Below are 14,780 nucleotides of genomic sequence, written 5' to 3'. Positions count from 1 at the left end.
AGTTTAGCTTGTTACAACAGGTCCTTTCTCTTTCTTCAAGTACTATCCTTTCCCTAGCTGAACTTTGTTGATTCTGACCAAAGGAGTACTCCTCGGTTAGGGAATCAACACGTTAATCTATGAGGTGGTCTGTATTAGGTATGGACATGATGCAGAATAGGCTTTGTTTACATTTGGCAGAAGTTACGGTTTCCCAGCTTTGAGAAATTCTAGAAAGCATCCTTTGCCTTTTGTTTCTGGAACAGTCAAGCTTTGCTGATGAAACAATCAACAACTGCAAAAATAACAAACATACCAGCTCCCCACCTCTGCCATCTTTAAGTGTGTGAGCTTTAAGAAAGTAAGTAGGTGTACCTGGCTGGCTTAGCCAGTAGAGCTAAGAGTAGATTTTTGATCTCAGGTTTGTAAGTTTGAATCCCATGTTGGGTGTAGAGTAGAGATTACTCTACATGCTGGGTGTAGAGAGTCTTTTAAAAAAAAGAAATAAAGAAAGCAAAATAAGGCAAGTGTGTCTATGTTAGAGAACAAAAAGAAAGGTTGTATGCTTCTTTTTTTCTTGAAAAGCGTTTAAACACCTGAATTGGTTTGTCCTATCAGCAAAGTGTCAAAACTATACTTTGCAATTGAACATTGAAAGGAATAAAAAACATTGGAAGATTCTGAGCAGGATATCGGGAAGGGCCCAGGACAGAACAAAATGCAGGATGCCCTCCTGTTGTTTGCTATTTTATTTAGGAAGATGTGATGTTCTCCTCTGAGCCTACTGTTACCTGCTTAGCAAAATGGAGAAATAATAACCCTTACCAGTAAATAACGTTTCTAAGAGTCACATTATTTAGGAAGTAGTGGCATTTATAAATACCTTCCAGTTCCCTACCAAATTGTAAAAAGAGGGGACTTAAAATTTTTTAAAAAATTAAAAGAGAGGGACTTAGCAAGAGAGAGAATAGTTCTCAGAGTCCTAAATATAATACTTTTTAAGACAAGAAGTTACCACTAACAGATCATGTGAAGGTGTGGGTGAAGATAGTATTAGGTAGGTAATGGCAAAAGTGTCTGGCTAAAATACAAGAGTAAATTGAACTTCAAGGACTGATTTTACAAGGGCCTGGGTGCTGAGTTTGCAGCTAATTCAGACTCCTGGTCTCTCACTCTGGCCTGCTTTGGCTCCTCCTGTATTTATGAATGTTCACAGGCCGCCTCTGTGACGCCTCCCTAGCCCAAGCCTGATGTCTCACACACCTTCCTCTGGCCTCTACTATCTTCTCCAGGAACTCTCCTGAATTCCAGCCATGGCTGTTCCTGTCTAAGTGTGAGACTGCCCCGGGCAGAGTCTCCCTTCCTTTGCTCCCTTTTCCTTCAGCACCAAGCATAATGTCTAGCTTAGTAGGCACTTGGCTGAATTAAGGTGCAAGTGAATTATTAATTAGAGGAGTTTCCAAACAGCTAACCAGGCAAAATCAGGTGAATGGTTATAGATGGTCAGAGAACAGAAATAAATCTACAGGGAATCAGAGAAAACCTCAGAAGGGACATTAGAAGGTTAGGAGGGTTGCCCGGCACAGGGAAACATGAGCAAAAATACAGAAGCATTAAAGAACACGGCACAGAGCAGGAATGTGACATAGTTTGATGAGGATGCAGGGGATCTAGCCCTGGGGAAAGCATCTGGGGCAGTTATAAACCACCTCGAATGGGATGCTAAGGAATAGCTAGGGTGGCCTAGTGGTGCTGGGCAAGGACTCTGGAGCCAGCTAGCCTGCCACTGTGTACCAGCAACCTGACCATAGGCAGATCTGGGATCCCCCATGTCTTGTTTCCTGGTCTGTGAAAGGAGGGTCAGTAACTCAGGTGCTGGTGTGAAAAGGCAGATGCAAGAGAATGAGAGTGAGGCTGTGCAAACAGTGAGGAGGCCTTTTCATCAGCCAATGGCTAACACCATGCCTGTCCATAATAGGGGTTCAGTAAAAAGGTGAATGAATGAATGAATGAATGAGCCACATGAGGCCCAGTGTAGTAAACTAGGGCAGCGGTGGTGGGTATATACGGGTTAATTTTGGTACTGACTCTTAGCTCTTAAAGAGGTTTGGATGAGAGAAATTTGAAACCTTTAAAATATTATTTCTGTAATCTGTGGTTCTTACCTATGCATCTTTTAAGTATTAACCTAAATGATAAAAGAGGATTATGATAATAATATAGCTTACACAATTATAGCTTGGAGAAGAAACCGAAAAGAATATAATGTATAAAAGCAATTTGGGGGCACCTGGGTGGCTCAGTGGGTTAAGCCTCTGCTTTCGGCTCAGGTCATGATCCCAGGGTCCTGGGATCGAGTCCCACGTCGGGCTCTCGGCTCAGCGGGGAGCCTGCTTCTCTTCCTTTCTCTCCGCCTGTCTCTCTGCCTACTTGTGATCTCTGTCTATCAAATAAATAAAATCTTAAGGAAAAAAAAAAAAGAAGAAGAAGCAGTTTGGAGGAATCCTAAGAAGGGGGAAGACCCTTGTACTTTATTTATTTGACAGAGAGAAATCACAAGTAGATGGAGAGGCAGGCAGAGAGAGAGAGAGGAGGAAGCAGGCTCCCCACTGAGCAGAGAGCCCAATGCGGGACTTGATCCCAGGACCCTGAGATCATGACCTGAGCTGAAGGCAGCGGCTTAACCCACTGAGCCACCCAGGCGCCCACCCTTGTACTTTATGATGCTTCGCCTGCATTCTGTATTGTTTTTCTTTTCTTGTTTGTTTTATTAAGAATATTTCCTATTTTTTGTTTTTCATAGCTGAACACTTTCCAGGCAGTTTTGGCATCTGATGAGTCTGATACCTACGCCCTCTTTCTGTACCCCGCCAATGGCCTTCAGTTCTTTGGAACTCGCCCCAAAGAGTCTTACAACGTCCAGCTTGATCTTCCCGCCCGGGTGGGCTTTTGCCGAGGGGAGGTCGATGACCTGAAGAGAGAGGGACCCTATTTCAGCCTGACCAGCACTGAACAGTCTGTGAAAAATCTCTACCAGTAAGTAAGCCTTTCCCTGTCATGACCCTTCGGAGCTACCCAAACTTGAGTGGCCATAAGACCATTGAATAATATCTTGATGGCTTAGGCATCAGGTCAAAACCAGATACTAGATTAGACCCTGGGAGGAGCAAATTCACCAAAATATAAAAGACCCTTTATTCTTCCTGCCCTATTGGGTATAGATACTGGAAACCGAACAGTGTGTATGTGTTTGCACAGCCACTGAGGCTTGCTATGAAAAACATTGCTCTTGGAGCCACATAAAAATGTCCAGTAACATAACTGCCCAGAGTGAGGTTTTTCCAGATTAATCATCTCACAAGGAGGAGATGCTGTGATTTATAATCTTTTGGACAGATACATGTTAAAAGCTAAATCAAGAATAGTGTAATTTGGGGAAAAGGGAAAACCAGACACATGGGTAGCAGTCAGAGGTCTGGGGGTTTCTGTATTGATTTCATTAACTCAAACCATGCTGGTTGGTTTCCCATGAGGTAGCCAGCACATTCCTGAGACCCATCAGAGGCTTACTCTGTTAGTGTAATAATAAGCCCCTTTTGCTCTTTGTCGGTCCACAGAGCCACCATATCTGGGTTAGCACCAGTTGATATTAATTTCAGGGCTTGTGAAAAAAATATCTTTGCTCTTATTCCTTTCCCAAATCCTGATCTAGAAGCCAGGCAGAATACATCAGCTACTTAGCCTCGCTTAATGGCTTCTCCCTTCCATTACATTATTCCTGGGCACTGGAAGACCTGACACTTTTGCATGCCATCTGCTTTGCTCAGCTGCCAGGGAGCAGGCCCCACCACCAAATATGGTTACGGCAGAGCTGACATTTATTGAGAGCTTACTATTTGCCAAACACTATAAAACACTTTCCAGAAGTTACCTTAATTAAAACTCATAAGAAACCTAGGAGGTAAGTTCTGTTGCTTTCTCAGTTTGACAAATGAGCTTAGGGAGGTTACGTTGCCTGTCACCTCGAAGTTACTCAGTGGCAAAAATTTAAGCACAAGCCTGGAGTCCCGAACTACTTCTTCTGTGCGGGAAGCCTGGTCTTGTTTCCCAGGCTTAGGACCCACCTTGGGCATCTTTAAGTCTCCGTCCAGGTGGCCTTTTAGTCCAGACGTGAGAAAACAGCTCCTTTCTTTCTCTCCTCCGGTTCCACCTTTCTGTCCCACTCTGGAGCCCCCAGATTCTCTACACCTCAGACGCTGATGATCACTGGGGACCCAGCACTTGAAATTCAAAGATGTCTGAAGCACAGGCCGCGCACACTAGCAGCCCGCATTCTGGGAGGGTCAGCAGATGAAAGGATCGACGGTTTCTGAGCACTGGAATGAGTGCCAACTGTACTTAGGGTACAGGGGGCCAAGCAGCCTGTAGGAAAAAGCAGCTGTGCTCCCCAACCACAGTGATAAAGACCCCACGGCACTCACACGCATGCACGCACGCACCCATGCACCGGCCTGCGCGCGCATCCTCACAGCGCTCCCATTGAACCTCTTCTGTGCCTGCCCTCGTTTGTATTTTTCATGCTTCCTAGAAACCTCAGAGTGGCTTGATGAGGACAGAAGACGTGGGATTGACAGAGGTATATTTCCTTCGTATAACTTAATATAAAAAAGAAATCACAAACAAGGCTGAATAATGTGAAATAAAAGCACACATTACCCGCTCTCACTACTTCGCGTGATAGCCAGGATTGATAGCCTTTCTAGGACTTTAGCATTCTGCAAAAACTTTTTAAAACCAATAGGGTTCTTTTGCTATCCATGCGGCATTTTCCCATTTATCACTGTCTTATAGGTATCATTCAGGAAGATGTTGATCGTTTTAAGGATAAAAGTTTTAGATTCTCATTTTCATGAAAGATAATTTCTTGAAAGTAGAATTGCTCTGAAAAGCTATACACAGTCGAACATCTTGGTGGACGTGAACACACTGCCCCCCAGAGATGTCCAGTTTATGTCCTCACCAGTAAGAGAGAACCGTGATCGGCAGCTTTTCTTTTCAATATTTGTGACTCTGGTTGGTGTCAAATATTTATACTCTCACTCTCATTTCTTTACTAGTGACACCAAACACCTTTTCATATGTGTAATAGCTATTTTTCTATCTTTGTGACTTCTCTGCCTGTCCTTTGCTATCCAAAGAGCTCCTATAAATAAGAAGAGCTCCAAAGACCTCCTATAAAATATAGTGAGGAAATTAATCCTCTTACACAGTGTGAATATTTTTGTCCAGATGTTCCTCTTTAAAATAACTTACCGGGCTGCCTGGGTGGCTCATTGGGTTAAGTGTCTGCCTTCAGCTCAGGTCATGATCCCAGAATGCTGGGATCCAGCCTCACATCGGGCTCCCTGCTTGGCGGGAAGCCTTACTCCCCCCCCCCCCCTGCCTGTTGCTTGTGTTCCCTCTCTTGTTGTGTCTCTCTCGGTGTCAAATAAATAAATAAAATTTAAAAAAAATAAAATTACTTACATACATCTAGAAGATGTAAATTTAAGGTTGGCAAAGTTATTGCTCTTTTATGATTTCAGATCTTTGTTATTCTTGGAAAGGCCTTCTCTACCTCCAATAATCTCCAATAGAAGATTAATTTAATCTTCTATTTTTACTTTTTAGTATTTAAGTTTTCAAAAATACACAGAAGACTAGAGGGGATAGCTAAATGAACACCCAAAAGCTCATCATTTAGATTTAGAAGTTGTTGACATTTTGACAATATTCATCTTTTTTTTTTTTTTTTTGGCTTAAGAATTTTAAAGGAAATTACCAATATCATGCTCATACTAACTACTAGATACTTCAGTATGTATCTCTGAAAAAGAAAGTTATTTTCCTAGTCAATAGAATTTTTGTCTTCCTCAAACTGGTCTTGTAATTGTAAGCTTAAGGGTAATAAAATATGTAATTCATAATAGATTTGGCATAACTCCTCTTCTGGAAATTTAAATCCAGCCATTTGTATTCTTTGAGATTATACTTTTTCTATCTCCTTGAAGACAAATTGCATTTACTAAGCACTAATTATGTGCAGAGCCTCATGACAGACATTTTATGTGGTTTTCTTACTTACTCCTCTTAATGACCCAGGAAAGAAAGCACTGTCATCCCATTTTGTAGCCTTGTTTTCCTTTCTAGAAAACAAATTAAATTCTATCACTAAGCTTTCCAAATGACCCCGGATTTTAGGATAAACTCAAATTGGTTACTTTTCCATCATGAACAACGACAAAAGCCAAGATAGTGATTTATATTTCATTAGAAGGTTATTTTGCTTAACTTCTTTCTGCCATGATTAGTATTTCCCTATTCTTTGAAGCTTTTATAGTTTTCTCTAACGTCAAGAAGAAATTTCACAGCTGCAATACCTCTGATGTGATAATAAATATGTATCCTCAGATCTTCAGGATTCTCTCTTATTTTCTTACTAAAGTGTTCCTTATTTGCTTGCCAAAAAACACCAACATTAAGTCTTTGAACATACTAAGTATACATAGCATGTTGCACAAAGGATCACAGTTTTGCTTTCTCTGCTCCTCTTTTCCTAAAGTAGCTATAATTACAACAGAAACAGCTTTGCATCTGTACGTGCACATGCATGTGTGTGAGCATACACATGAAGGAGGGAGAGGGAGAGTAGAGAGAGAAAGAGAGGAGAGAAAGAGAAATTCTTAGAATTGTATTGAAAAATACTACTGCTATAGAAATCCATGTGAATGTGATCAGTACCTACCCAAAGCAGCAAAAGTCTCTTGTTATTATAATGATTTGATAATTTTCTTATTATCTTATTAGTCATTAACTCTTATACCTCACTGACTGACTTTTGAGGCAATCCTGTAACATGGGGGACTTTGAGCCTGGTATTTTCACATAGACCAGAGAAGAATAAAAACTGATACATTCAAGCTAGCAAGACCCTTGTTTGTTCAAAGTTGCTTTTAAAAATTTTTTTAGAAATTTTTTGAAACTACATATAAAATATGTAGTTATTCTCTTTAGAATGTGTCATTGACTAAAATAATGCATCACTGGAACATTTGGAAAACTGAATGGGGTCCGTGTTCTTTTCTAGTAAAGAAAACGCATGAGCTCTCTGGTTCTAGATGTTTCTGAACACCTCTCCTGTGTAACCCATGGCATTTTGACTAAGCTACTTTCTTATAGTCCCCTTAACTTTGTTCTGCATTTGCTCAGCATTTTTTAGATGTGGGCATTTATTTTTCTTTGAGTTTTTTTACATCGACTCACCATTCTTTGTCAATTAGTTAATTGATTAATCCATATGATTAAACAGGGAAATGTCTGTAACATTCCGGAGACCAGTGATAATTCATTTGCTGACTGACTGTAGTATATTGGTTTTCTGACATAATGTACATGTTTAGAGCATGGGTTTGGCGGAAGTGCTGAATTCAAGTCCAAGCTCTGCCAATTATTCATTGTATGACCTTAAAAATATTTGTTAGCCTCTCTAAACCTGTTTTCTCCTCTGTAAAATGGGGCACATCACTGCCTCTACCTTGAAGATCGTTCTGAAGAACATTAAGCATTTTCTACATGACTAAGTCTCAAAAGTATGTAGTAGTAATTAGTGTTTAAGTGTTTGGCACAGATTTTTACGCATACATTTTCCTGAGTGTGTTAAAAGTAGAGAAGGTATAAACTATTCCCACATTCCCTATTTGCTTTCAAATAGCTAGATTTTAGACAAAATGTGTGAATTTTAGAGCAGATTTCTGATTTGATGGTCTAGCCTTCTGAAACCTCATGTTAAGAGGTAGTTTATGTCAAAATTCCAGTATACTCCTTTTAGTTACCATGTAGGCCTGGTTTTATGCTTGTGAAAACTCTGAATCTGATCTTAATAGTCTTCCAGTTTTCAAATAAATTGCTCACTGTTGTGGGATGCTGGGTAAACGGACACTTTTGTCATGCACTCTTTCCTTTTCATTTAGACAGAGCAACCTGGGGGTTCCTGGAGTGTGGGCTTTTCATATCGGCAGCACCTCCCCACTGGACAATATCAGGCCAGCCACCCTTGGAGGAGACCTTACCAAAGCCCGCCCTTCACCCCCCCTGGAGCAGTCCTTCGGCCCTACAGCAGCTCCAGAAAGTGACTACACTGAAGACAATCTGGATTACTATGATGAGAATGAGGGAGAAGTGGAGTACCCCCCAAGTGAGCCAGAGGACACATGGAAAGGCCATAGCAGCATTGAGGTTTCCTTCCAGCCGAAAGCTGAGTCAAGACCTTTAGGAGGTGGGATATCTCTACCAGATTCTGATCCGGCCTCTCCTTTGCCACAGCTGACAGCTAGTGATCGGCCCCTCTCGCCTGAAACTGAATCGGCCACCTTGGAGCCTCAAACCAAAGAGGGGAGAGCTCCAGGTGGGGTAGATGCCCCAGATCTAAATGGCGCAGTCGAGTCTTCTGAACAGCAAGGGAACAGAAGCCCAGCACCTTCAAAGATAGAAGAAGATTCACCGGGTCTGACCTGGGGAGCCCCGCCTCCCCACGCAGCGGGACCGTCCCTGCCTTCAGAAGAGGATGTCCCTCCAGCCCACCCCGAAGGAAAGGCCATTCTGAATTACCCCGTGATAGCTCACACTCCACCACTGGGGCTGGGGAGGCAAGTGCTGGGTGTGGAGGACGTCATCGGTTCCAACACTGAAGGTAAGTGCTTGAGAAGACTGGGTGCTGGGATTTCATTTTGCAAAAGCTGGTTTGCACAAGAGTTGCGATTTTTCTCTCCAGCGAGTTGGTGCAACGTTTAGCAAAACAAAGATTGGAACGGACTTTTTAAACCTATGTTTCAGGAGATGGAGTATCTTTGCCAAATAAATCTTGGCAGGCAAATTCTGTTGGAATCTCTTGACCATTAATAATGTTTTTTGCAAACGGGCCCCATGAAGCAAATGGGGAAGAACTGGGCTGCTCGTGCCAGCTATGCTCTCAAGTGTAATGAGGTATTTCAGCTTGAAAGTTCAGCAAAGGTGAAACGTTCTGAGGTTTCATATACATTGCAGGGGTGGAGGGGTTAAGGCTGTCGTTTTGAATGGCTGGGTGTACTGGCTCAAATGAACATTCCAGATTCATACTCTGTTGTGGGACAATGCGTGTGCTCCCCTTGGTTAGAGATGCATTGCTGATGTGTAGGAGCAGAGACCCATGGGGCAAGAAAGTTGCTAACCACCTGTGTCTTGTCATTTCTGGTTCATGGCTGTGCAGCTGTGGTATTCACCTCCCTGGAGTCTTGTCCTCATTTCATGACTCACTGACCAGAGCGAGCGGCCAGAAGAGAAATGCCGAGAGGAGGCAGTGGTTAATTAACACAGACATGGAGCCATTTCGCCTTCTCTTCCTAGTTGAGACTTGTCACATCAGTTCTTTCTTCCCAGTCAGGGATGTAAACACAGGAGTGAGAAACTGAGCAGGGATTCATTCCATTTGTTCCAGGGACTGCTCGTCTGATCTCTAATAGGAGAAAAGGGGCCAAAGGTGAAAGCCCTCTTCAGGACTTCTTTCCCCCTTCACCCCCCACCATTTCTGTGTCCCATTCTTTTGTAGTAAAAACATGTTGACCCAGCAAAGGGGACCTTCTGGGTTCTTCTGCTGTGGTAGTGATCTGCAAGAATATGATTGAAGAAATGTCTATTTTAGGAGGAAAGAAACTATTTTGTGATGAAAGTGGCATTGTGCCTTGAGTAGAGGGAGAGCGCTGGTGTCAGAATTAGGTTTGAATCCTAGCTGTGCTGCCTCGCTTGTTTGCGTGCTGCTGCCTGGGTGACTTGAGGCAACTCATGGAACCCTCAAGTCACTCGGATTTCTCCTAAATTTGCTGAGGGAACAAAATGAGATAACCAAGTTCTTAGTGCCTGCACGAGTTGATCCTTTATAAGAGGATCCTTTATAAATGGTGGCTGCTTTAACTCTTCAACAGGCTTGTTGAACCACCAGGCCTTCATGTGTGCTGAAGGGCCACATTTCTGCCAAATCCAAGATGTGAATTTGATCGGAAGGCTTTAGAACCTCCATACCCTTCTGACAACCTCCTGACTTTTCAGCGAAAATTCTGTATATTTAAAGAAAACGTAAAGCCAAGTATCAAAAAGATTTTTGGTAAAGGGATTTTGAAGTGAAGAGGAATCCTAAAATGGTCTTTTCATTTGTGATTTCCTGCCCTGGGAAGAGGTTGGAATATTAAGAAGCAGATTTGTGGAGTGATTTATTAAAGAGTTCAGAAGAAGGGGCCGTACAGCCTGCTTTGAGCTGTGAGAGTTGAGCTCACTGGAGTGACAGGGGAGGAGGCTTAAGGAACATTGAGAACAGAGGGGGCAGCCATCATCCTGGGGCATGAACTCTGATATTTAGCAGCTGCTGGAGGGCGACTCCTCCTGACGCCTTAGAAGTAGCAGAATGCATATGAAAAAGCTGATTAATGTACTAAGACATTTAGAAAAAGAAATGTAACTAGATGTTTTTGAACCTTTAAGGACAAAAAAAGACAGCAACCGCATGTTAGAAAGCACAGAGGGACGACTTTAAAACTTGAAAGCGTAGAGGGAAAATGGGTGAGCTTCTGTTTTCCCTTCAGGCTTTAGGAAGACTGTGTGGATTATGGAACCATACAGTTGTTAGATAATTTTTTTTTTCCCCAGACAAAACATGGGCACCCAAGAGGTCCGTCAGGCAAAAGTTGACTTCCTCTGGGACAGCTGATGGGTGTGGTAACAAAGACACCCACAGAACATGGCCTACGAGTGCCCAACTCTGAGCCATCTTGCCTGGCTCTTTCTACTGATGGCATGGAGAAGCATCGATTTCAGTGCTAGGTGCACTTGAGTTTGATTCCCAACTCTGCTGGGTGGTTTGGGATAAGGTGTATACTCTGTTTGATCTTCAATTTCCCCAGCTATAACATGGAGGAAATGTGCACCTTGTGAAGCAGCTGTGAGAATTAAAATTGAATATGGGCAGCACCAAGTCCAACACATTTTAATTTCCCCTTTAAACTTAGAAGTCATCTTGTCAAACAAAGATACTAAGATTTAGTTAAAGAACCCCTAAATATCTCTCCCTTTCTTTTAAAAAAAAAAATTTCCCCTTAGGGACTCTTTCCATGGACTTTTCTTGTTGTTGAGAAATCTAGATTCTTTTCAGAAAATGTGTACACCGCGCCAGAATGTCCCAACCACACTCCAGTTCTGGCCTCAAGTGTATCATTTGCTTTCTTCTGTTTTCATAGAGCACATAACCAGCAATAAAATGGAAATGCAGACATTCTCTGTCTGAGGTGCCTTGTTTCTCCAGGGAGCTCCAGTAGCATATTGACAACCCAGACAGTTCCCTGTGCACCTGACATATGCCCTTCTCTGACCAAGGCACTAGTAGAAGTTTGGGCTGGCATTTCCTGAATTTCCGGTGGGATGCAAAGTGGGACCTTGGCTTTAGTTTGTGCTGTCACCATCAATCTTCTGAACTGCCTTATGAAGCAGATACTGTCATTCTTCCCATGCTACAGAGGAAGGAGCTGAAGCCTGGAAATACTGAGTGACTTGTCTAAGAAGCTAGGAAGCCATGGAAGGACTGGCCCAAGCTGTGAGCTAACCAGTAGAGGGAAGCCCCACGTGTGCCTGCAGTCTGGGAAGTCTTCATGGAGGAGGAGGGCTGGGGAAACAGTCCACACAGAGGACTAACGACTGTGGAAATGTAGAGAGGGAGAGAGTTGAGGGAGCAGGTGAGCAAGGCGAGGACGACAGCTAATCAGAAAGGACCACCTGTGGGTGGCGAGCAGGGATGATGACCCAGAGCTCGTAGGTATCCTTACACCTGCGGAGGTGGTGCTGTGAGGAGCAGCATCTTGCCTCCGTCTGCATGGTGAGTGAGAAGGGGAGGGACAACTGGCGTTCAAAACCTCTTCATACTCCATTGTGGTTTCCTCGTGTTCCTCCTTAGATGGCAGCTGAGCCGGGAAAGCCCGGGGTGTCACAGGAATTTCCCTGCGGCTTCTAGTCCCACCCTACTTTTGGCTTTGGGAAAGGCTACAGGAATGTGTTCCTCATGTGGCTTCCATCCCGGGATGGACTGGAGCAGGCTCTGCCTCCCCATCCAGGCTTCCAGACGAGAAAGCCTTTCCTGAGGGCCCAGCTCCACGTGGTTTGGGATCTGTGAACACCAGTAGCTCCCATACCCGTGATGACACCTGCAAGGGAGAACCTGCTGGGGTCACGGTCCTAATAATTATTTGCTCAACCAGCATCGCTATACACACACACACACACACACACACACACGCGTGCGCGCGCGCGCGCACGTGTGTGTGGCAAAGCATGCCACTGTTTTTCATTACAAAGTTGGATGTGTTTTTTCTGACTAATCAATCATTCTTCAAGGCAGGGAAACTTAGGAAGATCTTTCCTGCAGTGAAAATGTGGGTCCTTTTCTTGAGCAGTAAAAGCTGTTAAAAATAAAAGTCGCTCCAGCTGCCAGGGGCAGCCCCCTGCTGGACACCCTCTGTCCCCTCTGTGCTCCTACACTGTGCCTGGAGCCTGCCCCCCTTCCATCTTCCACGTGGCTGGGCCAGAGCCCTTAGCAAAGGAGGGCAGCCCAAGGCTGAAGACAGGCACTTAAAGGTTGCCAGCAAAATGAAGACTGAAAGACACATCAAATCTAGGGTAGAGTTTTTCGCTTTCGTGAGTAACTTCCAATTAGGACAAATCCCAAGTACTTTGGCCATGCCTTTGCTTCTTTTCTCTTATGTATCCCCACCCCATCTTTTTCTTTCTATTAAGGCTATGAAAAGAGTAAAAAAGCATTAAATGGAAAAAGAAATGAGATTTAAAAGTCCTCATGTGAAGATTGCTTTACCTACTATGTAACCACACTTCACAAAGCCTTTGCAGACTGAGTGCTTCAAACCTGGCAGGCCTCTGCCCTCGTGCTGTGCCCCGAGAAGCCAATAGGCTGGTCTCAACTGTCTCAGTCTCTGTGACAGGTGCTATCGGGCAGAAGGTGGGTCCCAGAAGGGTCTGAAAGCTTGTGGGGAAATTCAGGAGACAGGAGACCATGGGAGAAAAATGATTTCTCAGTGTGGACTCTAGTCCCCTTACATCTGAGTCACCTGGGGCCCTTCTTTAAAATGCCAATTTCCACACCCCTCTTTTACCTTCCGAACCAGAATCAGGTCTCTTGCAGATTCCAAAGGCCACGCCCGAGTACTGCCCGGAGTAATGGAAAGATCATGGGATTTAGAGCCGGAAGAACCATCTTATCTCCATGGGCCTTAGTTTTCTCCTTTGTAAAATGGAGATAATATCTCTTTACCAGAATAGGAAGAAGTGTGTGAAAACACATCCAAAATTCTGCTGCGAAGAAGCATACAAATGATCACTGAATTGCCACTTGGTTTTGGGATATGCTTATCGCACATCTCATCCAGCTGGGATTTCAGACATGGATTCTCTACCTTCAAGGCGAGCAGCTTTGGATCTATCTGCATTTCCCATAGAAATCTGAGAAGGCCTGTTGGCCAGAAGTCTGGCTTTCCTTGCCTGGGATTGATAGCTGCATGTGGGATCCTATTTCTAGGTCCAGTTTTGCCTCTTCTCCGGGGAGGGACCTGGCTTCTGGGCTTCCTCCACTAAAGGATCTGCACATTGCATGCCTGTGGACCTGGGCCCAAGTGGAAATAAGCCCTGAGTCCTGTTGCTCAGCTGGCCAGGAATGAATGTGCAAGCGTTCCCTGAAGTCCCAACATCCCAGGAGCTGCTGTCAGATGAAATTCATTAACTACGTTAATGAGCATCTCTAGCTCAGAAGTGGAAGGGTTACCAACGTCCTGAACATCATCATCAGTGGGCATAAGAAGCCCCAGGGGAGTGGCTCAGGAGTGGATACCTGGGCTCTGCTGATGGAGTGTGAATCGGTAGCACTAAGGTGTACCTTGGGAACTGACATTTTTAACAGGCACCCCAGGTGATTCAGATGCACTGGTCCCTCCTCCCCAATCCACAGAGAAATGCAACTCCGCTTCTGCATGGTTGGATGGGCCCCTGCTGAGGCTGTAGGTCTTGTCAGAGGGGGGCAAAACTTCCCAGACGCCTCCAAGCTTTGCTGGGACGGATTGCTCCCAGACCTGCTCTGCCACGGTGTCCCTGTCTCAGGGGATGGCAGCTTGCCAAGATGTGAACATCACATGGACTTCTCTCTCTCTGCTCTGTCTCCTCTCTCACAGCTCTTTCTCTCTTGCTATTGCCTTCTCCCCCTTCCTGCTCCCTTAATCGGCTCCATCCAACCCATCAGCAAACACTGCCTGCTCCTTCAAAATATTCCATATTCCGGGCCCTTTTCTCCAACAGTGCTTCCATCTGCCAGGGCACCCGCTTACTGGCTCATTCTCGAGGTATCGTAAGTCCGATGACATCACTCCTCTGCTCCAGATGTCCCAGTGGCTCCCCTTCTCCCTCAGACTGAAGCCCAGCTCCTTCCCCTAACCTACAGGGCCCTCTGCCAACTGGCCAGAACCTCCCCGGGCTTCTCTCGCTGCCTCTGCTCCTCTTCCCATGTCCCTTGGGTCCTGCTTGTCCCTGCCTCCAGGCCAATGTCTGGAGGTCACCTTCTCCCAAGGTCTTTCCTGATCCCGCTGCTTTAAAGAGCAAAGTCCCCTCCCCCGTCAGCCCTCTTGACCTTCCCTGATTTAAGATTCTGCACAGCTCTTAATGACAACCTCTGTACTAAATAATTTACC

At 44.5% G+C, this 14,780-nt stretch overlaps 1 protein-coding gene across 4 annotated transcripts in view; it reads left to right on the top strand.

Moving 5' to 3' along the window:
- NID2 (nidogen 2) overlaps nt 1–14,780 on the top strand; it is a 61,795-nt gene that overhangs the window by 8,681 nt on the left and 38,334 nt on the right. For all 4 annotated transcript variants that reach the window (XM_045069424.1, XM_004738783.3, XM_045069431.1 and 1 more), the window contains exons 3-4: nt 2,783–3,015; nt 7,989–8,707. In XM_045069424.1, the coding sequence (XP_044925359.1) occupies nt 2,783–3,015; nt 7,989–8,707 (952 nt within the window). The remainder of the gene's footprint in view (nt 1–2,782; nt 3,016–7,988; nt 8,708–14,780) is intronic.

The sequence above is a fragment of the Mustela putorius genome, unplaced genomic scaffold (genome assembly GCF_011764305.1).
Source record: "Mustela putorius furo isolate JIRA1106 unplaced genomic scaffold, ASM1176430v1.1 tig00000129_pilon_pilon_pilon, whole genome shotgun sequence".
Taxonomy (NCBI): Eukaryota; Metazoa; Chordata; class Mammalia; order Carnivora; family Mustelidae; genus Mustela; species Mustela putorius.
The sequence above is the reverse complement of the archived record's forward strand: the minus strand, read 5'-3'. Positions and strand labels throughout refer to the sequence as shown.